This window comes from Theropithecus gelada, chromosome 17 (assembly GCF_003255815.1).
Source record: "Theropithecus gelada isolate Dixy chromosome 17, Tgel_1.0, whole genome shotgun sequence".
NCBI classification, from domain to species: domain Eukaryota; kingdom Metazoa; phylum Chordata; class Mammalia; order Primates; family Cercopithecidae; genus Theropithecus; species Theropithecus gelada.
In genome coordinates, this window is record NC_037685.1 from 11,906,066 (window position 1) to 11,929,371 (window position 23,306).

At 38.6% G+C, this 23,306-nt stretch overlaps 2 protein-coding genes across 4 annotated transcripts in view; one reads left to right on the top strand and one right to left on the bottom strand.

Moving 5' to 3' along the window:
- Positions 1 to 9,151, bottom strand: part of DIS3 (DIS3 homolog, exosome endoribonuclease and 3'-5' exoribonuclease) — a 29,621-nt gene extending 20,470 nt beyond the window's left edge. The window contains exons 1-8 of one of the 3 annotated variants that reach the window (XM_025363986.1): positions 8,593 to 9,151; positions 7,834 to 7,991; positions 5,208 to 5,401; positions 4,441 to 4,514; positions 2,947 to 3,114; positions 2,222 to 2,386; positions 976 to 1,089; positions 713 to 850 (exon numbers count right to left, since the gene is read on the bottom strand). In XM_025363986.1, coding sequence (XP_025219771.1) covers positions 713 to 850; positions 976 to 1,089; positions 2,222 to 2,386; positions 2,947 to 3,114; positions 4,441 to 4,514; positions 5,208 to 5,401; positions 7,834 to 7,991; positions 8,593 to 8,820 — 1,239 coding nt within the window. In that variant the 5' untranslated portion in view covers positions 8,821 to 9,151. Of the gene's footprint in view, positions 1 to 712; positions 851 to 975; positions 1,090 to 2,221; positions 2,387 to 2,946; positions 3,115 to 4,440; positions 4,515 to 5,207; positions 5,402 to 7,833; positions 7,992 to 8,272; positions 8,341 to 8,592 lie in introns of all 3 variants that reach the window. The other 2 variants (XM_025363987.1, XM_025363988.1) reach the window with 2 other exon arrangements.
- PIBF1 (progesterone immunomodulatory binding factor 1) overlaps positions 9,013 to 23,306 on the top strand; it is a 238,480-nt gene continuing 224,186 nt past the window's right edge. Inside the window, exons 1-3 of the mRNA XM_025363989.1 lie at positions 9,013 to 9,341; positions 10,417 to 10,714; positions 21,752 to 21,852. Coding sequence (XP_025219774.1) covers positions 10,463 to 10,714; positions 21,752 to 21,852 — 353 coding nt within the window. The 5' untranslated portion in view covers positions 9,013 to 9,341; positions 10,417 to 10,462. The remainder of the gene's footprint in view (positions 9,342 to 10,416; positions 10,715 to 21,751; positions 21,853 to 23,306) is intronic.

Genomic DNA, 23,306 nt, shown 5'->3' on the forward strand with positions numbered 1-23,306 from the left:
TGACCCTTTGGTACATTAGACAAGACTTCTCAACTGATTTATGATGGAAACTTCGTAAGGGTCCAGCTCTTACATTCTAAAGCATCTATTTCTCATTAACGTTCAAATTTAAAATGTGCTTCCAATATAATCTTTTCAAAATTTGTTGATTAGAATCTGTATAGAACTCAGTTTTCATAGCCATGATTAATAAGTCATTGGTTTAAAAATTTACATAAAAGAGGCCAGGCACAGTGGCTAACGCCTGTAATCTCAGCATTTTGGGAGGCTAAGGCGGGTGGATCACTTGAGGCCAGTTCAAGACCAGCCTGGCCAACAGGACGAAACCCCGTCTTCCCTAAAAATTAGCTGGGCGCGGTAGCGCACACCTGTAGTCCCAGCTAACTGAGAGGCTGAGACACAAGAATCACTTGAACCTGGGAGGTGGAGGGTGCAGTGGGCCGAGATCACGCCACTGCACTCCAGCCGGGGCAACAGGGTGAGACTCTCTCTCAAAAAGAAGAAATTTACATAAAAGTAACCAAATGATTTACACTGGAATTTCATAAAATTAATTTTCAAAGTAAATATGCTACTTACCAGGTCACTTTGTGAAATATCTCTAAATTTCAGTACAAATCCTACATAGAAGTGATTCCATTTTTATTAAAAGCAGAAATACTACTCACAAAATTTTAAACATCCCCAAATAAAATTAATACTTTAAGCTTACATTTGGATATCTGGAATTTCTGGGCCAACCATCAATAGCAACAATAATTCTCCGTCCTTCTAATGTAGAAGCCTGTCTGGTTTCTATGCGAATTCGAGGGATTCTCTTATCAGCAGGTGTAAAGAGATGTCTTCTTGACTAGCAAAAATTAGGAATAAAGATTTTACACACCAAAAATCTGAGGATGGAGGCAAAAGAAAGGCTGTAAGTTCTACTAAATGTTTATCCTTTTTTTTATTACACAGTAAATGCTCTTTACTCACCTCCTTAATGTCAGACTTGGAAAGCATGCCACAATATGGTCTCCAATTCCTTTTTATTATTCCTACAACTCTGCCTGTAGGCTTCAACATTTTCTCGCTTACAGCAGTCTTAAGCTGAGATATAAAAATAATAATGTTCAGTTATATTCCTCTAAGTATTATCAGGCAATTTCCTTTCAAAATCAAAATACATACACGGATACTAATCCATTCAGGCAGTAAATTATGACATAAGACTACAGAATGCTGATGTTTCAAAATTCTAGAGAAGAACATGCCAAACCAAACCACAGACATTCTCTCTTAATAATAAAGCACTACAAAACAATCAAAAAGCAAAAACAAATAAATAAATATAACTGAATACATATGTTAGAACTCAGCACTTTTCAGGATTAACATGAGGATTTACTGACTAAAATAGACACACAGGTCTGCGAATTAGACTAGGCTTTGAGTACTAGTTTGCGTAAATTAGCTATGTGGTATGGTGACGAGTTCCCTTTGGACCTTTATTTGTTCATTTTAAAGGTTCTTCCTTATACAAAATAAAAACCCAAATAAAGAGTGTCTGCTATTAGAAATAACAAAAGTTCCTATGGTATTTCACCTCTTAATACTATCCAAAGGCCTGGACTCTCCATGGATAATTATACAATGAGACTCCAGAGCAATGAATATAAATGATGGAAAAAGAAGAATATAAAAACTATTATATGTATTCCAACTATTTATATTACTGTAATTATAAAATACAGAAATAAAAAGGTCGTATCAAGTAGACTTAGCTCATATCATAAGAAAAAACTGAAAGTATTCTCTTCATAATAAATATGGTACCAGATAAGTTGCCCAAATATAATGGTCCAGAAGTACATCTATTATGTTAAGGGAATTTCACCTAAAGCATTTCTAAAACATTTCCTAAAACATTACTTAAAGCATTTCAGAAAATTTTAAATTTGTATTTGCTTAAACCTCACTAAGTCAAATAATACACTTGAATATTACAAATTTTCAGTTTCATACTTGTATTAACTCATACTCATATTAACAATCTGTTTACATTTAAACCCATTTATTTGAGCAAATTAAGACAATAAAACTACATAGAAGAGAAAAAAAACATGTATATGACGTGTTAAATATCAAAACTATAATTTTATGCAATAAATCTGAAAGCAATGAAACCTGTTGTCTTCCAAAGCTGACATATTAATAATACAAATCCTGCTTAGATTCATACCATTCGTTCTCTCTCTTCTTCTTTCTCCACATCTTCTTCATTTTGAGCTTCATCTTGTAAAACAACAGAAGATGGTGCTACCCATTGACTCTTGGGGAGAAGCTCCACAGCCACAATATCTTCGTGAACAGCTCTGTTTAAATGTTTCAGTCCCTGTAAGATTATCTGTTTAAAACAACAGAGGGCATGAGCCCAAATATTTTTAATGGCAATATATTAAAGGGAAGATCATCTAACAGATATTTACATACATTCTGAATGCCTCTATGGAATCTCTATTCCTCCTTTATAGATTTTCTTTCTCTATTGTGTCCCTAATTTCACAACCTTAATTTCTCAATATCAGGTAGAAAAAACATAAGTCAGAATATACAGCTTGTGTTCATGGCTCCATCATTAACTTACGCTGGTACCAAGAGACTTTGGAAAAATTATTTATGCTCTCTAAATCTCAAGGTCCTGATTGGTCAAATAAGAGTACGCTACCTAGTTTTTTATAGGTTGGGTTGAACATTAAATGAAATGCCATGCGCAAAGATTTTAAAAACTACCTGACAAATCATGAGCACTATTAAAAAAAAAAAAAAAGAAAGAAAAAAGTTACCATTTGCTTTAAAGTATGTGAAGCCTCATATGTTATGCAAATAGTATTTACCATTAACTGGTCATAATATATAAAATAGCATCTTTATTTTAGTGTATAAGAAATTTATTTATATACTTGCCTCTTTATTTTCTTCATTGTCACCATGAATCCATACTGTAGCTTCTAAGTAATTTTCCCTGCTGGCTCTAAATGTTCCTTGAAGGTACGTACCAGATTTTATGCCTTGCTGTAGCTTACTTAAGGGAAGATGCTCTGAAAATATTATTTTTCCACTTTCTATTTCATTCTATGAAATAAGCAAACCAAAAGATGCCGCTAATAAGTCTTCTGTTCACTCAATACACAACTATTATTAATAGAGAATTTTTGAAATCTACATTATGGTATACACAACTCTGAATAGGAGAAAATATAGTAGCTTTTCTCATAGGCCAGTGCTAACAAAAACAGCTTTCTATGATGAAGTATTCATTTTGTGATCTCTAATATGGCAGCCACTAGACATAAGTTTCTCTTAGGCACTTGAAAGATAGATAGTACCACCAAGAAATTGAATTTTTAATACATATTAAATTTAAACAGTCACATATAACTAAGTGGCTGCGTATTAGGGCAATACTTAATCTGTATTTCAAAAATCAAACTCAACTTTTATCTTCTCATTTCCTTTTGGTTTCATAAAGTATTATAAAAGTAAGAAGGGATGACAGAAATGTAAAGATTGGATTTACATATAACGTCCTATCACTTAAAACCTATTTCTGTAACAAGGGCTACCATTTATACTTACCATACCTATATGCCAGGCACTGAGATGAAAATTGTATTAATGCCACAGTTATCATCTTATTTGATCCTTACAACAATATTATGAAGTCATTATTGCTAAACATTACATATTTATATATAAGAAAATGAAGGCTCAGAATTTAATTATTCCCTTAGCACTCCTTCTCACATCAGCTATTGCAATGACTTCTTTACTCACTTCTCTGCCTCTAATCTTTCCTGGATAAAATGCATAATCTTACACATTGACACGAGAGTGGTCTTACAAATAAATACCATTTCTGATCATTCTCTCCTGCTCCACCAATCCACATTCATATACCCTTGCTTTTTCTTAGCCTGACATATAAGAAAGGGATCTCAGAATCCTTTCCTCTTCATAGCAGCCCTTCTGAGAGATCTTTATAAATCAATTGAAAAATTACTAACCTACAGAATAAGTTATAGGTCTTTACTATCTGGACACTCCCCTCCCTCTTCTTTTCTCTGCCTGCAGTGCCTGCCATTTCTGTATTTGTCAACAGCTACTCTTTATTCACAAATCAGCTATGGATTCCATTCATTTTTTCCTCAACTAAACAGTGCTACCATGTACCAGGCCCTACTCAGGTTAATGGAAATCTATCTATTTTAGAAAGTTGTCTTTTAGGAATGGCATTTCAATAAGCCTATGACATCCACTCTTGTTTATAACACAACTATTCCAAATCCAGCTTACCCACTGACATTCCAATTTTTAAATTTGGTATCTATGTGCCTAATATTCCAAAGTGGCTATTTTAATATTTTTACTTTTCAAAAACAAAACAAAACAAAAACATACCACTTCTTCAGATAAACAAGCAAGACGATCTATGAGTTCAGGGTTAGCAGTTAGGCTCTTTACATATTCTTCACCTGAAAAAACAAGTTTATGTTGTTTTTGATAGTGTTTTTTTCCTTAGATACGAAAAAGATGGATAGTCTTGTTTGCGACAGTCTACATGTCATTCTTTCATTCATTAAGAGACAGTCTCACTCTGTCTCTCAGGCTGGAATGCAGCAGTGCAATGACACATCACTACAGCCTAGAATCCCTGGGCTCAAGCTATCTTCATGCCTTAGCCTCCTGAGTAGCTGGGACTATAGTTACACACTACCATGCATGGCTCTCTCTTTTTTTTTTTCTGTAGAGACATAGTCTTCCTATGCTGCCCAGGCTGGTCTTGAACTCCTGGTCTCAAGCAAGCCTCTTGCCCTGACCTCCCAAAGTGTTGGGATTACAGCACCTGGCCTCAATTTATTTAAGAAACAAAATCCAAAAATCTGTTGATGTGATCATGCCTAAAGCAGAGGCAGGCGTTCCAGTGTATTTATGAGATTCATCGCTAAACCAGTTGCAAATACTGAGGCGAAAATTAACAGCCACTGGGCACCACAACATATTTAGCTTAAAAACTATGTGAAATTTAAAAATACAAAAATATCACATGAAGTTACATAGGACTACGAAAATACTAAATAGTAAAGTGAACATCTGAGTATAGGTCTGATGATTATTTTTACACGTATTTGCAAACATGCACTAAGTACTTCTACATTTAGACTTACAAGTGAAAGCTGGTATTCCTTCTTCTACAGCTTTCTCTTTGTTTTTCCTGTCATTTGTTATGAAGATAACTTGCAGGTGGTTGTCTGCTGACATTTTCTTCAAATGTTCATTGTACCATTTTGCTGCTACTCGAATAGCTCTATCATTCCTGTCATTAGCATTTTCTCCCTGCTCTTGTTCTACATAGGTTTCTCTAAATGGAAAGGAAAGGAAAAAACGAAACAAAAGGAAATCAGTAGACACAAGGATATGTGAAAACTCTTAGCACATACATGCTTAACCACTAAACCAGAAAAAGCCAATGGTATATCTTTTCTCTGGAATGTATTCAGATGTACACTTCAGAGAAGAAATTAAGATTCCTATAATTAAGTTTTTAAGAAACAATTTGTTTGGAAAAGAAGAAAATTATGTTATTAATGGGACAAGAAAAAGGCTAATAGAATTTCTTTTCCTAAAAAGAAAAATTCAAGATCAGAATTTATACTTTAGGTTGAGACACTAAATAAGTTCGTTGAGATAAAATTATAATACAATTTCACAGGTCTGATAATCAGATTTCACTCACACTGTAGGTTAATAGCAATTCCTAAAAGCTACAAATAGTACAATTAGATCATTTATAATCAGAATTCTACAGTCATTAATAAATAATGCATGTAAATTATCCATGGTAAACACTAATAGCTGAAGTTGTGTAGAGACTGAAAAGCCAGGTATATTAATAGATATTACATATTTCTTCTATCTAAACTTCCAAATGTCAACACATTCATCTATTTCTTTAAATCTGTTCATCAATGCCAGGTTTAAGTACAGCAGCAAAGTTCACTACAATAGCTTCCAGTACTTAATGGTAATAGATTCAATTTTATAATTTGATTGATTTATATTAATAGTTTTAGAATTATTTTATTCCTCATCGTTGAATGCACTTGCTAATGCTTTTTTTTTTTTTTTTTTTTGAAACAGAGTCTTGCTCTGCAGCTCAGGCTGGAGTGCAGTGGCATGATCTCAGCTTACTGCAACCTCTACCTCCGAGTTCAAGCGATCCTCCCAAATCAGCCTCACAAGCAGCTGGGACTAGAGGCATGTACCACCACAACCAGCTAATTTGGCTAGGCTGGTCTGGAACTCCTGGCCTCAAGTGATCTGCCCATCTCAGCCTCCCAAAGTGCCAGGATTACAGACATAAGCCACCACACCCAGCTGCTAATGCTTAAAGCTTATCAGTGAAAGACAGAGTCATCAATTTTTGAATTGGTATTTAAACGTGGGTCTTTCTGCACTGAAAAACAAGTGATGTTCCTATTTCTGGATTTCAAGGAGGTACTAACAATAAGAAGCCTACAAGGGCTTTACTGGTATTCTTTACAAGGACATTGAAGTTTGAGATATAAGAATCAAGCAAGTTGAGAAATTAAGGTTTTTAAAAATGTGCATGATCTGATGGAATTTCATTACCAGAATCCTACACACTAATCCAATGGTTCTCAATTGAGTGAATTCGCTCCCCCAGGGCATTTTGCATCATTACAACTGAGTGGTGGTGGTGGTGGGGGTAAGGGGTGGTGATTCTGCCAAAGAGGCTAGGAACACTGTTAAACATCCTACAGTGTATAAAACAGCCTTCCCACCACACACAAAAAATTCAGTTCAAAATATCTATAATGCCAAGATTGAGAAGCCCTGATCTAATCCAATAAAAGTACCATAAATACCCATCATAGATTATTTACGTAATATAACATAATAGGCAATAACTTATTTTCTGAGACCACACACTGAGTTCAAAGGTCTTGAATCTAAGAGCACAACAAAGAATTCTATTCTTGGCCAGGGGTGGTGGCTCATGCCTGTAATCCCAGCACTTTGGGAGGCTGAGGTGGGCGGATCACGAGGTCAGGAATTTGAGACCAGCCTGACCAACATGGTGAAACCCTGTCTCTACTAAAAAAACAAAAATTAGCCGGGCATAGTGGTACGTGCCTGTAATCCCAGCTACTCAGGAGACTGAGGAAGGAGAAACGCTTGAACTTGGGAGGTGGAGGTTGCAGTGAGCCAAGATCATGCCATGCACTCCAGCCTAGGCAGCAGAGTGAGACTGTGTCTCAAAAAAAAAAAAAAAAAAAAGAATTATATTCCTTAACCTAATCTTGCTCAATGTAATCTGCTGCAAAGTATTAAACTTTTTAAAAGACCATTAAGAATAAATATACTTTCTATTTCTAAACAAAATAGAAACTCCACAAACTCATACATTTTATTACCCTGTTCTTCACATTATATGGCATTCCAGGAACTTAGGCAAATCTCATCTTCCAAGATTCTACGGTCTAACTCAAGCTAAAACCAATTCAAAATGAAAACATTTTGGAAATAAAATTACCTACTGTAGTCTAGGAGTCAGCAGGCCTTGGTTTTAGGCTTGAGCCCATCAATGCCTGTGTGACCTTAGAGAGATTCACTTAGCATTATCTTCTGCACAGCGATGTAAGAATCAAATAGGGTATGAAATCTATCACTTATCTACTGACAATGTCACAAATTACTCACAGGAACCCTCTTCCCAATTTAGCTAATTCTGTGGTCTCCTGATATTTAACTTAGCAATATTCCTCCTACCTATGGTGCTCATTAGTGAAAGTATAGAAATGCTTCTCTTGGTTATTAGTCACATCTCGGATACGTTTATATACAGGGGCACTGCGATTTCTCACTTCTTGAAGAACTGTTTGTAGCACAATTACATTCCTGATGGCAGGGTCCTCAAGAACATCAATCTTAAAAAAAGAAAGTAAGTTAATTTTTCCTATATTCATTTGTAAGTAGCTTCTGTCAAACACAAAATCCTGTTTTATGTTGGGCATAAATACTTTATGTTTTAAATACACTGAATAAGTTAAGCCAAGAAGCTATTTGGCTATAGAAAACAATAGTCACTAAATCCTTCAGATCTATTTAAAAAGCACACTTAAACAGACCAATCACAAGACTTCGTAGAATTAAGGCTATTAATAAAGAAATACGTTGGCTCACATAGTTTTTGTTCGTAGACACTTACAAGCTGCCTGGGAGTCGCAGGCTGGAGGCCACAGAAGCCCAGGTCCCCAGCCTCCAGGCACTTACAATCTAAGGCAGAAGAGACACCAGGAGTTAGAAAAATAACGTGTCTAAAATACGACTCCAAGAACTACATTTTTTAAAGCACAAGGAAAAGAACCTCGGCCTGGGGAACAGGCAGCTTGGGTCCCCAGGGGGTTTCCCTTCCCCTAGATCTGAGACACTGCCAAAGACCCTCCTCCCTGAGCCTCAGTTTCCCTACGTGTCATATCCCCTTGTCCCGGTGGGGCCTCGCTGTCCGCGGTTCGCCCGCCCACGCACCTGGTGCAGTAACACATTAGTGTCAGGCAGCAAGTAGTGCGGCTGCGGGCAGAGGCTGCTCGCCGGGTCCTGGGGCTGCGGCTCCAGGGCCGGCCCCTCGTGCGCCCCGCCACACGCTGCGCACCCGGGCGCACCGCAGCCGATGTCGTCTCGCAGGTAGTGCTCGCGCACGATCTTCATCACGCCGCCCGCCCGGGTCTTTTTTAAGAACGTCTTGGACTTGAGCATCTTGCCTCGCCGCGCAGAATCCTAACCCCAGCAGTGCTCTTCCAGCAAAAAGCTTCAAGCTAGGACACAACTATGCCTCATCCAGAAGTTCTCCCTTTTCCGTTCCTGGATATTAGTAACACTTCTCGCGGGAAAATGTCGAGACAAACGTTGATTGGCTCTCTGACGGCCGCGATTGGGCGAAAGTGAGGAGGGGCGACAAAGCAAGGCGAGGAGCCATTTCCGCCCGTAGCCTAGGCGGGGCTCGCTTCTGGACTCCACCTCCCATCGTGTATTGCTTTCCGCGCCTCGGAACATCCGGGAGAGCTGACTTCCGGCGGCTTGTGGGAGTGCTGCTTCTATCGTCCTTACGGGTGCGGAGATGGTTGTCTTGGTTACTGCTCCTAACGGTCCCCTGCCCTGAAATCCCTTGTTGAGGGCCTGCAACCTTGAGCTTCCGACTAGAGACGCCTTTGGTCCCTCGAAGTATCTGCACTGGCCGCTGGTCAAGCGTTCAGTGTGGAGTAATTGACTCTTTCGAGGTAACTAGCGACTATCATCCCTTTGCCGCGTGGGGCAAGGAATCCCCCGACCTGCCAAGTTTGGGGCTTAATTTTCGCGCTGAGTGTGTAGGCAGTCCCCGTTTCGGGTCCTTTGTAATCGAGGAGAGGATTTGTCTTTGAATTCACTTTTTCTTACCCATTTCCCTTCAAAAAGGAGGGAGGCCGATCTTAGTATAGTTCTCGCTGTTTCCACTCCATACACCTTTCCTTATCATTCAGTTTAGAAAAACTGAAATATTTAATAGCATAATTTGTTATATCATGACGTATTAAAACAAGGTAGTTGCTAACATTCTTATGAAAGAGTAAGAAGTTATATTTAGAATTTCTTTAACTTTTGTTATACCCTGTTGTTTTCATTCTGCTATCTATAAAAAATGTTTTTGTTTCCCTGTTTTCTATTTTAAAAACTTTCAGTGATGACTCATTGCCTATAGAATAAAATTCAACCATATTTTGACATTATGAGGCCCTCCAGTCTTGATCGTTAAGGAGGGGTGTGTGTGTGTGTGTGTGTGTGTGTGTGTGTTTTGGGGGTGGGGGGAATGGAAGGAGTAACTATTCCAAGACTTGGCTTTATTTTTTTACTTCCACTCACGTATCGTTAATAACTGCATGATTTCTCCTCTTTACTATGCCTGTCCAAGTCTTTCAAGAGTCTAAGTGCTACCTCCGTGTAACCTTTGCCTGACCAACTCAGTCGTGATTTCTGTTATCTTTGAGCATGTGTTGCTCTTAGTAGTGCCATTCTTGATTATAATGGGCTTTTTTCTTTATCTTGTACATTTCTTTGTTTCGTCCAGATAAGATTCCTCCCCCCAGGAACTGTTGTTTTTTGTTTGTTTGTTTTGTTTCTTTAAAGTTCCTCGAAGACTGAGTTCGTAGTAGGAATTAATGTGTTTGATTTGAGCACTAACTTACTGCAATAATCTGTTCTAGATTAGGGGTGCACTAAATTGCCTAATATTTATTTAAGGAACCCTTAGTCTCTCTTCAATACGGTCCATGATTTCTGCAGTTAATTTTTAAATTAATGTTGTTTTTTAACCTACAGAATACTAAATCGAATTAGAGAAGAAAACTGATCCATAATAATAAAAATGTCTCGAAAAATTTCAAAGGAGTCAAAAAAAGTGAACATCTCTAGTTCTCTAGAATCTGAAGATATTAGTTTAGAAACAACAGTTCCTACGGACGATATTTCCTCATCAGAAGAGCGAGAGGGTAAAGTCAAAATCACCAGGCAGCTAATTGAACGAAAAGAACTACTTCATAATATTCAGTTACTAAAAATTGAGCTATCCCAGAAAACTATGATGATCGACAATTTGAAAGTGGATTATCTTACAAAGGTAAGATCAGGTTTAAATTTTGTTTTCTGTATGCTTTATTGTCTTCAAATGGCAGGTAAATAAGAATTAAATACACACACACATTATCTGAACTTGAAATGATACATTTATATTTCTTGACAAGTATAGCCTTTAAATAATTTTGGTGTTCATAGAAGTAGAGAATAGAATGGTGGTTACCAAGGGCTGATGTGGTTGGGGTAAAGGAGGATTGGGGAGATGTTGGTCAAAGGATACATTATTACAGTTGAATAGGAGGAATACATTCAAGAGATCTATTGTGCAGCATGGTGACTATAGTTAATGACATTGTAATCTTGAAAAACACATCAGATGTTAAGTGTTCTCATTACTAAAATAACTATGTGAGGTAAAACATTTGTTAATTAGCTAGAGTTAACCATTTCACAATGTACATATATTTCAAAACATTATGTTGTACCTGACAAATACAGTTTTATCTGTCAGTTGGATCACCTGAGGTCAGCAGTTTGAGAGCAACCTGGCCAACATTGTGAAACCCCAGCTCTACTGAAAAAAAAAAAAAAAGCCAGCCGTGATGGCAGGTGCCTGTAATCCCAGCTGCTCAGGAGTCTTGAGGCGGGAGGCTGAGGCAGGAGAATCGCTTGAGCCCAGGAGGTGGAGTTTGCAGTGAGCCACGATTGCGCCGCTGCACTTCAGCCTGGGCAACAGAGCAAGACTATCTCAAAAACTGATAATAATAATAATAATTGGAGGCCGGGTGCAGTGGCCAACACCGGTAATCCCAGCACTTTGGATGCTGAGGCCAGTGGATTGCTGTCAAGCTCAGGAGTTCGAGACCACCCTGGGCAACATGGTGAGACCACCTTGCTACTAAAAAAAATAAAATAAAATAAAATAAAATAAAATAAAATAAAATAGCCCTGCGTGGTGGTGCTCCACCTATGGGTCCCGCTACTCCTGAGGCTGAGGCAGGAGAATCACTTGAATCCAGGGGCAGAGATTACAGTGAGCTGAGGTCGTGTCACTGCACTCCAGCCTGAGTGACAGAGCAAGACCCTAGCTCAAAATGATAATAATTTGAATATTGAAATATGGAGTGATTTAAAGGTAGATATGGATTAATTACTTTTGTAGACTCAGTTTTAAAAATCTAGCACATATGAGGTATATTTTCTCTTTTTTTTTTTTTTTTTTTTTTTTTTTTTGAGACAGTCTTGCTCTGTCGCCCAGACTGGAGTGCAGTGGCGCAATCTGGGCTCATTGCAACCTCTGCCTCTTGGGTTCAAGCAATTCTCCTGCCTCAGCCTCCCACATAGCTGGGATTACAGGTGCTCACCACCACGCCCAGGTAATTTTTTTTGTATTTTTAGTAGGGATGGAGTTTCACCATGTTGGCCAGGCTGGTCTGGAACTCCTGACCTCAGGTGATCCACCCATCTCGGCCTCCCAAAGTGGAAGTATATTTCCTTAGATGTATTTTCTCACCATGTTGTTTGCTACTTCATTTAGCACTAACTGATATGACTGATTTGATAGGGAGAATCAAAATTACAATTTTTTTTTTTTTCCTGAGATAGAGTCTAATTCTGTTGCCCAGGTTGGAGTGCAGTGGTGTGACCTCGGCTCGCTGCAACCTCCTCCTCCCAGATTCAAGTGATTCTCCTGCCTCAGCCTCCCGAGTAGCTGGGATTACAGGCACCTGCCACCATGCCTGGCTAATTTTTGTATTTTTAATAGAGGCAGGGTTTTTTGCCGTGTCGGCCAGGCTGATCTCGAACTCCTGGCTTTACGTGATCTGCCTCCCTCTGCCTTCCAAAGTGCTGGGATTACAGGCGTGAGCCACCGCACCTGACCAGCCAAAATTATAATTATCTTTGCTCTGGAAATTTGGTTTCTTTGGTACATTTCTTTTGCTACATACTGTGTCTGTCTATTTTATAGTTACTTTGTCATAATAAGATGCATAAATTCAGATTCCATAATCATTAGTAAACGATGTTTGCCATACAAATTAAAAATGTTCTAGTCATTGTTTTTTGTCCTTGTGTGGTTATCGACAGTTATAGGATTTGATGTAAGATTTATAAAGTTGTCACTAGCTATGAGAACTTTACAGCGATTTCAGAAAGACCAAAGAGTTCTTTCCTACTGTCACTGAGAACATCTTTTCTTTCCCATGGTAAACCCATCGTCTTTCCTCTTGGTCCAGCTCTTTCTACCTGCACATTTTATTGTTTCACGTAGACTATCTCACTTGATAAGTCTGTCTCCTATTTTAGTTCTTGACCATGTATGCCAACTTACTTCAGTATCCTGCCACTGAAAAATTTCTTGACCATGCCTCTCATAGTTACCCAAAGCCTCAATCTTGATGAAGTAAAGGACCAGTTTAGGTAAACTTTTAAAAAATACACGAATGGCTAACATTTATTGAGTGCTTATGCTGTGCCAGACATTGTTCTAAGAACCTTTAAGTGTTGCCTCATTTAAGCCTCATAGCAACCCTGTGAAAGATAGGTACTTTTAGGGGAGGAGGCTTTCCCTGAACCATTATATTAAATGAATCATACAGTAAGTTAGATAGTACCGGTTACTTAGTGTCTTAGTCCATTTGGTCAGCTATAACAAAATACCATAGACTGGGTAGCTTATAAACAACAAAAATTTATTTTGCACAGATCTGGAAGCAAGACAGTCCAAGATAAGGGTGCTCGTATGGTAAGGTTCTGATGGGGGCCCTCTCCCAGGTTGCATAGTTCTTACTGTGTCCTCCTATGGCACAAAGGTAAGCTGGCTCTCTGGGATCACTTTTATAAGGGCACTAATCCCAACAATGAGGGTTCTACCCTTATAACCTAATCATCCCAAAGGCCCCCACTTCCTGCTACTCACATTGGTGATTAGGTTTCAATATACGAATTTTGAGGGGACACAGAAAATAAGCCCACAGTAAGTATTAGCTGTTGTTGTTATCAACTAACATAGTATCTTTATCTGTTTCATCCCTTTCATTTTCTGTGCCTTTTATGGCCATCAGACTGAATTTGTTTGTTATTTGTGAATAGACTATGAGGTCCGTGAGGACAAGGATGTTTTCGTATTCATGGTTGTATTTCCAGCACTTAGAACAGCACCTGCCACAAAATAAGTGCCCAGCTGTTTTTTAAATGAATGACTGAACCCCATTTTGCTCAGATAAAACAAAACCACTAGGTGCTTAATAGCATACCCAAGGCCATTCAGATGAAAGTGATAGAGCCAGATAGGATTCAAACCTAGGAGGTCTAAAGCCTATACTCTACACAAGTGAAGCTCCAAACACTTTCTTTTAGGTACCATATACAGTCACCTCTCTAGTCTCGGTCACTTGGTAATTTATCCATGCATCCAGTGGTTTCCCATCCGTATTCCCTTACTCTTTTTGCATTTCACGTGAACTCCATCTACCGTCACCTCTCCAGATCTTTGGTGCAACTCATTGAATCAACCTGAGGTTATCTCCCACTCATTAATTCACCCACTCAGTCAGCAAATATTTTATTAAGTGCTGCCTATATGCCATATCCAGACTTACATTTTATTCGGCCACCTCTTTTATTATTTGTCTTCAGCTTGCATTATGCTTGGTTGTCAACGGCTTTGCTTCTTTTTAGGTGTAAGCTTTATATTATAGAAATGTTGGCTGATTCGTGACAGGCTCTCTAGTGTAACAAATCCAAATTACAGTTCTAGGTGCACACAGTTTGGGTTTTGAATTCCAGCCTTACTAAATTCCTTAACTTGTTTATTCCCTGATTTCCTATAAAATGATAATAGTATTTATTCCATGGAATTATTGGGAGGATTTATCAATGTATGTAAGCTCATACATGCCTGGTATATACTAATAATATACTTACTATTTACATATTATTTTATTTGTAGCTGTACTTACTCAGCACAGTATTATTATTTTTATACTTCCTTGGTGCTTAATGTAGTTTTGTTGTGGTTTTCTAGTTTGACTGAAAATGAGGAAGATTAAATTAGTCATTTTCCTGAGTTTGACACATAATCATCACTGTTTATCTAATGTATTTATTCTTTTTATTCTTATAGCTCATTCCCTTCTTCCGTTTCTTAATGCAAACATTTTAATGTTTTGTTTACGTGTATTGAGAATGTGTATCTTTTATTTTAACTTTACAGAAATGTAAATTGTATGCTTTGTTTTTGTTCTTATCTCTTTTTCTACTCAGCACTGTTTTTGAAATTATCTGCTACTTTGTGTACATCTAGTCGTTTGCTTCCAACTCTTATATAATTTTTGTGTGCATCTACCAGTCTATCTACTCCTACATTGCTAGGCATCCAGATTGCCTCCAGCTCCTTGCCAACACATGCAGCATTAGACATTTCTCTTCTGAACCTCTGTGAGCATGTTTTGACATATATAAACGTCTGCTTCATTTAAGTGTACTGCCAGGTTCTCTCCAAAATAGCTATCCTGCTGTATATTAGTGGAGTTTTTTCTCTATCAAATGAGCACTCAGGATTTTCTGCTTGAAGACCCCTTAGGAATAAGATGTTTGCTCTCAAATATATCAAGAAATACCTATTGTAGAGTTAGCCTTCCATAATTTATTGAATCTAAAGCACCTCTATTGTAAGATTCATCATTACATGCATTGCTAAGGTTAAAAATTGCCAGTTGAATTATTAAGTGCCTTAGATTGTAAAATGCATTCCAATTTTAGAGATGTTACAATGTGAGAAAGTGTAGGTCTAGAGTTGATGAAAGAATATTTTTAAAATATTAAAGATATGTATATGTGCATTAATATGTGTGTGTGTATGTGTGTATATATATAAAAAAAAAAACATCCCCTGGGAATACCACCTTAGACAGGCAAACAGCACTACACACATTACATATATATTTTTCACTTATTTATGTATAAATGAGTATGTGACATTTCTTTTTATGTTTTAAAATAACACCTTTATTCGTATGTGTTATTATATGTTTAGTTATGTCTTGTCTTTTGTCTGTATGTGTGAAGCACTCCAGATGAACAGAAAGTGCTACACTGTTTCTTGTGAGCCTTGATTCTAAAGCTAGTATACTCCACTGAATTTTGTCTCTCTGGTCGATTGTGAGGACTCAGAAGTATATTGGACTCCTGGTGTTAGACCTATTTGTTTTTTGGTGTTTCAGTGAGGTCCAGCTCTAGAAGAAAGCAAAGAAAGTTCATGGGATATTTTGAAATGAACAGGGTCCCCAAAATCCTAATGAATCTGGTAACACCCCATGGTCTTTGGTTCAAATCTGTCTGGTCACATCCTCTCTGAATTTTTAAGCAAAGAAGAAAGGGGCTCAATTTGGTAGTGCCGCCATATACTTTTTTCTTTTCATTTCTTTTTTTTTTTTTTTTTTTTGAGACAGAGGCTCAGTCTGTCGCCCAGGCTGGAGTACAGTGACATGATAGCAGCTCACTACAACCTTCACCTCCTGTGTTCAAGTGATTCTTGTGCCTCAGCCTCCCGAGTAACTGGGACTGCAGGCCCGCACCACCATGCCCAGCTAATTTTTGTATTTTTGGTAGAGATGGGGGTTTCACTATGTTGGCCAGGCTGGTCTTGAACTCCTGGCCTCAAGCGATCCACCCACTTCGGCTTCCCAAAGTGCAGGTGTGAAGCCACTGCACCCAGCCATGCCATACACTTTTTAGCCTGGGCAGGAAACCTAAAGCCTAGGTCTTGAAAGAATGGTATTTTTAGTTGGTCATTCATTCACCAAAGCTTATTGAGCATCATTTGCTAACGTTATGAAAAATACATTTTCGTCACTAGACTATAACTCCATGATAATGGTTGGAAGTCACAGGAAAAGTAGATTTCTGCTCAGCGTAAACCTGTTACTGCTATTAACATTGAAATGGCCTTATCTTAAGTTTCTGAGCTTCCTGTCATTGGAAGCATTAAGTAGTCCTGAATAGTCAACTGTTAATAAATAATATAGATATTTCTATTTTGGAAAGAGATTGAACCAACTGCCCAGGGCTTAAGTTCAGCAGTTAATACCAGAGACTTGGAAAATGGTGGCTGCTGGTAACAGAGACCTAGAAACCACGGCTTAAGCAAGAGAAGGATTTTGTTTCTTTGGTATAACAAAAATCCAAAAATAGGTAATTTAGTAGACCTCATATGATTACTCCTTGATCGCATTAGGAACCCAGGCTCATTTCAACCTCAGCTATTTTTAACACGCGCTTTTCACCTGAAATCATAAGATAGCTCATCTGCCTCCAATAGTGTGTACATGTAACAGACAATAATAAGGAGAAGAGTAGTGGAAAAGGGGGCATGTGCCAAATGAGTCAATCCTCTTTAAAGAGTTCTTCCAGAAGTTCAAGCCAGTGGCCTCAATTGACTAATATTAAATAGCATGACCACCCCTTCCTACACAGGATGGGAAGCTAACTGGACATGTTGTTACTAATAAAAACCAGAGTATGTTAGAAAGAAGGAAAGGTTTGATGTTGGGAGGCAAGTAAGTTTTTTCTTCTACCCATCAAAATCTTTTTAGTTAGAAAATATTTGAATCTAATGTGTCCCACTCCATTATGGCAGCAATACAAATGTTTATGGATACATGACTTTATGTACTAGGAATAGTCTTGGCCATATTAATTTGATTTCTCCATGTCTAAAAACAGAACAAACAGATCCAGGAAAACTTTAAAAGCACTTCCCACTCAGCTGCTTGTTAACTGAAAGAATGTAAAAAAGCTACTCAGAAGAGTAGCTATTCGGGCCAAACTTCCTGATACTAGAGAATTGTTAGCTTTGCACTTTTATTTCCATCTATTGCTGCCTAGATTTCCTTCCTTATTGTACTTCTTTATTCCTTTCCTCTTCTCTGTTCTTGCCTTTCAAATTTTTAGACAGGGTCTCACTGTGTTACCCAGGCTGGAGTGTGGTGGCATGATCACAGCTAACTGCAGCCTCAAATTCCTGGGCTCAAGCAATCCTCTCATGTCAGTCTTTTGAGCAGCTGAGACTATAGGCGTGCACCACCACACCCAGCTAATTTTTTTTATTTTTTGTAGAAATAGGGTCTCACTATGTTGCACAGGCTAGTCTCAAACTCCTGGCTTCAAGCAATCCTCCCACGTTGGCCCCCCAAAGTGCTAAGTTTACAGCTTGAGCCACAGAATTGAGTTCTTTCAATTTTTTAAATGCCCCAAACTCTTTTTGTTTATCTGTCATTAGAGATCTGTGGGTTCCTTATTACCTGGGAAATGGATGCATTTCCCAGCTTGTGCCTGAGGTATGGGAGTTAATTTAGAAGTTAATTGAAATTGTAAAAGTTGAAACCCTGAAAAAAATGTGGTTTTTTTTGTTTTGTTTTTTGTTTTTTTTTTTTTCCTTGTGATACAGGTTGTTTCTTATCTGAAATGCTTGGGACCAGAAGTATTTCAGATTTTTGAATTTCTTTTTTTAAATTTGGGAATATTTGTGTTACACCAGTTGAGCATCCCAGATCTGAAAATCTGAAATCCAAAATGGCCCACTGAGCGTTTCCTTTGAGTGTCATAGTGACGCTCAAAAAGTTTCAGACTTTGGAGCATTTTGAATTTCAGATTTTAGGGTTTGGGATGCTCAACATATAGCAGTATCCTTGATTTGGGAAATAGTAATTATGAAGAATGTGTTTATTTTATATTTTATTTTGATTTAAGTTATTTATTGAGATGTTGCTGGATGTATGCCAATGAATATGACAGAGGTCCTCTTTTTTATGGCCAAGACAGAAAATATTTTACGCTTTATAGGCTACCTATGCCCCATCAGATTTTCCTCATGGGCTGGATTTAGCCCATCACCATTTTTTAACTCTTTCTTTAGACTATAGTCAGAAAAGCTATTGGCAAATTTTAGCAGTTAGAGTTATATGTCCTGATTTCTGTATTCAAAATGGCACTAAAATAATAGACTAAGGGCAGACAAGACAGAAGCAGAAGAGTTATTAGGTTGTTGCCTAATGTTAGATTCTTGTTTTTGGCTTATTTAACTGGGGCCATTTATAAGAATGGAAGGCTGGGAGAAAACTGATCTGGGAGGGAAAATACATTAATAAGTTCAGTTTTGAAGATGTAACTTATAGATTCCTAAATGTAATTGTCAGTTAGAGTTTAGGAGGCATCCATCACACACACACACAAACTCACACAGATAGGAGTCCATCACATACACACTCTTAGGTAGGTAGGTAGGTAGGTAGGTAGATAGATAGATAGATAGATAGAAATATACATCAGCATATAGGTGACACCTCAAGCCATGGGTTTGTATGATATTTCCTAGGGAGAATAGAGGGCTATAAAGTAAGTCAAAGGGGTAGTCCAACATTCAGAAATTATGTAGCGGAAGAGAAACCAGCTGAGGAGCCTAGAAAGCTTAAGAGTATTTAGTGAGTTAATAAAATTAGAGAAGAGTATCATGGAAGCTAAAAGAGAGTGCAAGCCATGCTGTCAAATAAGATAAATATGTAGGAAAAAACAATGGACAGGGCATTATGGATTCTAACAAGAATAGTTTCACTGGAATAGTATAGGGTAAAAACTATATTGCAGTTTTGCTCTGAAGACCAACAGAGAAATGGTGCTGTAGCAAAGAGAATGATGTGATCAAGGGAGCATTTGCTTGGCGATAGACTGATTCGGTAGAGAAGAGGGACTTGATGATGTAAGAGGAGGGGTTCACTTGCATATATTATGGGTTGGCTGTGAAATTCATCTATTTTTGTTTGTTTCTTCATTTGTTTTAGACAGTCTCGCTCTGTTGCCCAGGCTGGAGTGCAGTGGCACGATCTCGGCTCACTGGAAGCTCCACCGCCCGGGTTCAAGTGATTCTCCTGCCTCAGCCTCCCGAGTAGCTAGGACTCCACCTCGCCCGGCTAATTTTTTGTATTTTTAGTAGAGACAGGGTTTTACCATGTTAGCCAGGATGGTCTCGGTCTCCTGACCTCATGATCCGCCCACCTCAGCCTCCCAAAGTGCTGGGATTGCAAGTGTGAGCCACCACACCCGGCCCGAAATTCATGTATTTTAAGGGGCAAACAGTAATTGTCTTGGTTGAAGCAAAGGGAATAAGGAATTTTCTAAATAGACTAAGAGCAAAATCCAAGTGCTTGAGAAAGCACAGCATACTTGGGGGATAGCAAGCACTTATTTGGGCTGAAATGGAGTTTCCTTTTAAGCTAGCGACAAAAGTGGTTGACTAGATCAAGAAATACCACAGTATTACGCCACCGTGTTTAGAATTTATTCTGAAGACAGGATCCTCTGAAGAATTTAAAACTAGGAAAATAATTTGTTTTTTTGAAAAGGAGTCTTGCTCTGTCACCCAGGCTAGAGCGCAGTGGTGCCATCTCGGCTCACTACAACCTCCATCTCCCAGGTTCAAGTGATTCTCCTGCCTCAGCCTCCTGAGTAGATGGAGCCACAGGGGCCCACCACCACACCCAGCTAATTTTTGTATTTTTTTTAGTAGAGATGGAGTTTCACCATGCTGGCCAGTCTGATCTTGAACTCCTGACCTCAAGTGATCCGCCCACCTTGGCCTCCCAAAGTGCTGGGATTACAGGCCTGAGCCACCGCACCCAGCAGAAAATAAATTTTTGAGCATTTTTTAAACATAAGATAAAGGAATATAGATTTGGAGACTGACAAAACTGGTGGCAGGAGGCCGGGCGCGGTGGCTCACGCCTGTAATCCCAGCACTTTGGGAGGGTAAGGTGGACTGATCACTTGAGGTCAGGAGTTCGAGCTTGGCCAACATGGCAAAATCCCTTCTCTACTAAAAATACAAATATTAACTGGGTGTGGTGGGGCCTGGCTGTAATCCCGGCTACTGGGGAGGCTGCAGCAGGAGAATCACTTGAGCCTGGCAGGAGGAGGTGGCAGTGAGCCAAAGTTGTACCACTGCACTCTTGCCTGGGTGACAGAGTGAGACCCCATCTCAAAAAACAAACACAAAAACTGAAGGCAAGAAAACCAATGAAGAAGCTCTTATAATAGTCCAGGTGAGAGATGATAAGGGTCTAACTGAAGACTTTTCAGTAGGTATTAAAGAGGATGATACTGTTTTGACAGCTATTCATGAAGTAAACTCAACAACAAAATACTGATTTCTGATCAGAATCAGGAGTTAGGGAGAACTAAGGTATCAAACACGAGTCAGGTTTTTTTGTGGTTTTTTTTTTTGTTGTTGTTGTTGCTTTAGAGGCCAGAGATACGGGGAATACAGGATTAGGTGAGGTTGATTATTCCTTTTGTTTTGGATGTTTATAGCATCACCTTTGTGATGATCCATTGAAGATGTGTAGTAGTCAGATACATAGATCTGGAATATAAATTCAGTGCCTGGCTTGGAAATAATTACTTGAGCAAGGCACCAACATGAAATCCCAGTGGTCAGTGAGCTTCTCAGTGAGAATGAATTAAGAGAGAGGAAAAAAAAAAAGTCTTAATGACAGCTTGACCAAAAAAAAAATTTATGAGGCAGCAGTTTCAAACTATAGCATAACAGTCTTTGTGGATACAACCATTTTTAAAAAATCTCAACCCTATTTTGTGTTCTGTTATTGTTGTTTTGAGATAGGGCCTCTCTCTGTTGTCCAGGCTGTAGTGCAGTGGCAAGATTATGGCTCACTGCAGCCTCAATCTCCTGGGCTCAAGCAATCCTCATACCTCAGCCTCTGAAGTAGTTGGGACTATAGGCACACACCACCACATGCAGCTAATTTTAAAAAATTGTTTTGTAGAGATGAGGTCTCACATTGTTGCCCAGGCTGGTCTCGAACTCCTGGGCTCAAGTAAGCCTCTCATCTTGGCCTCCTGAAGTGCTGGAATTATAGGCGTGAGCCCCTGTGCCTGGTGCCTTTATCCATTTTTAGCCTGTTTCTTTTAAGTGTCTTTAAAATATGTTTATTATTGAAACTGAAATTTTTTCTTTATGACAAATTTGAAAATTGAACATGTAATTGATCTTTTTCTCTTTATTAAGATTGAAGAGTTGGAGGAGAAACTTAATGATGCACTTCACCAGAAGCAGCTACTAACATTGAGATTAGACAACCAATTGGCTTTTCAACAGAAAGATGCCAGGTAAGAAACGGTTTTTTAAAAAAACGATATCTAGTTAGCAATTAAAAGTAATTTTATTGCCTGTTCATGTTTGTGATTGTAAGCTAAAATAGAGAAATTTTAAGTCAGAGATAGCAATAATTTTTACACCTAGACCACAAAAAAAGTAGGATACTTGATACAATACATAAAATACAGAAAGTCAAAATTCAACATTCATTCAACAAACAATTGGTCAGTATAAACCATATATGATAAAGGAAGCTCTCTGAACTGACCACCATTAACCTTTCTTCTTTTACTCAACATACTGATTGATTCTCATGGCCCTTTGGACTTTCCTGGCTTGAAGTACTTTCTATTATTCCTGCATACTTTCTCTAGCTCAGTTGTGGGCTTATCAAGCTTAAATATGCCTATGGCAATTATACTTATGTAATGTAATTAAAAATTATATAAACAATCAAATTCTTTGGAAAGGTTCAATAAAAGGAACTAAAAAAATTATGAAATTAAATATGGCTGGGCGCGGTGGCTCAAGCCTGTAATCTCAGCACTTTGGGAAGCCGAGACGGGCGGATCACGAGGTCAGGAGATCGAGACCATCCTGGCTAACATGGTGAAACCCTGTCTCTACTAAAAAATACAAAAAACTAGCCGTGCGAGGTGGCGGGCGCCTGTAGTCCCAGCTACTCGGGAGGCTGAGGCAGGAGAATGGCGTGAACCCGGGAGGCGGAGCTTGCAGTGAACCGAGATCACGCCACTGTACTCCAGCCTGGGCGACAGAGCGAGACTCCGTCTCTCAAAAAAAAAAAAGAAAAGAAAAAGAAATTAAATATAAGCAACACAAGTTTTAAGATTGAGAGCAAATATCAAATCCATAAAAGATACCTTCATTGGTGTCTTCCTAAGTATCTTTTAGGATCTCATGCCATTGTAAAGAAATTGAACTTGGATTTACACAAAATCAAAGCATACCTCTGTATTCAAAGTATCTGGATCCTATGTAAAAATGTGAATGTTTAGTTCTATGTTTTAGTTACAGGTAAATGTGTAAAATAGGTATGTTTTCCCTTTTTTAAGATTTTACTAAACTGATATTGTAAAAAATTATCAGACCTGGCCGGGCGCGGTGGCTCAAGCCTGTAATCCCAGCACTTTGGGAGGCCGAGACGGGCGGATCACGAGGTCAGAAGATCGAGACCATCCTGGCTAACACGGTGAAACCGCGTCTCTACTAAAAAATACAAAAAACTAGCCGGGCGAGATGGCGAGCGCCTGTAGTCCCAGCTACTCGGGAGGCTGAGGCAGGAGAATGGCGTAAACCCAGGAGGCGGAGCTTGCAGTGAGCTGAGATCCGGCCACTGCACTCCAGCCTGAGCGACAGAGAGAGACTCCGTCTCAAAAAAAATAAATAAATAAAAAAATAAAAAAAAAAAAAATTATCAGACCTTTTTATCAGCCACTATTACATT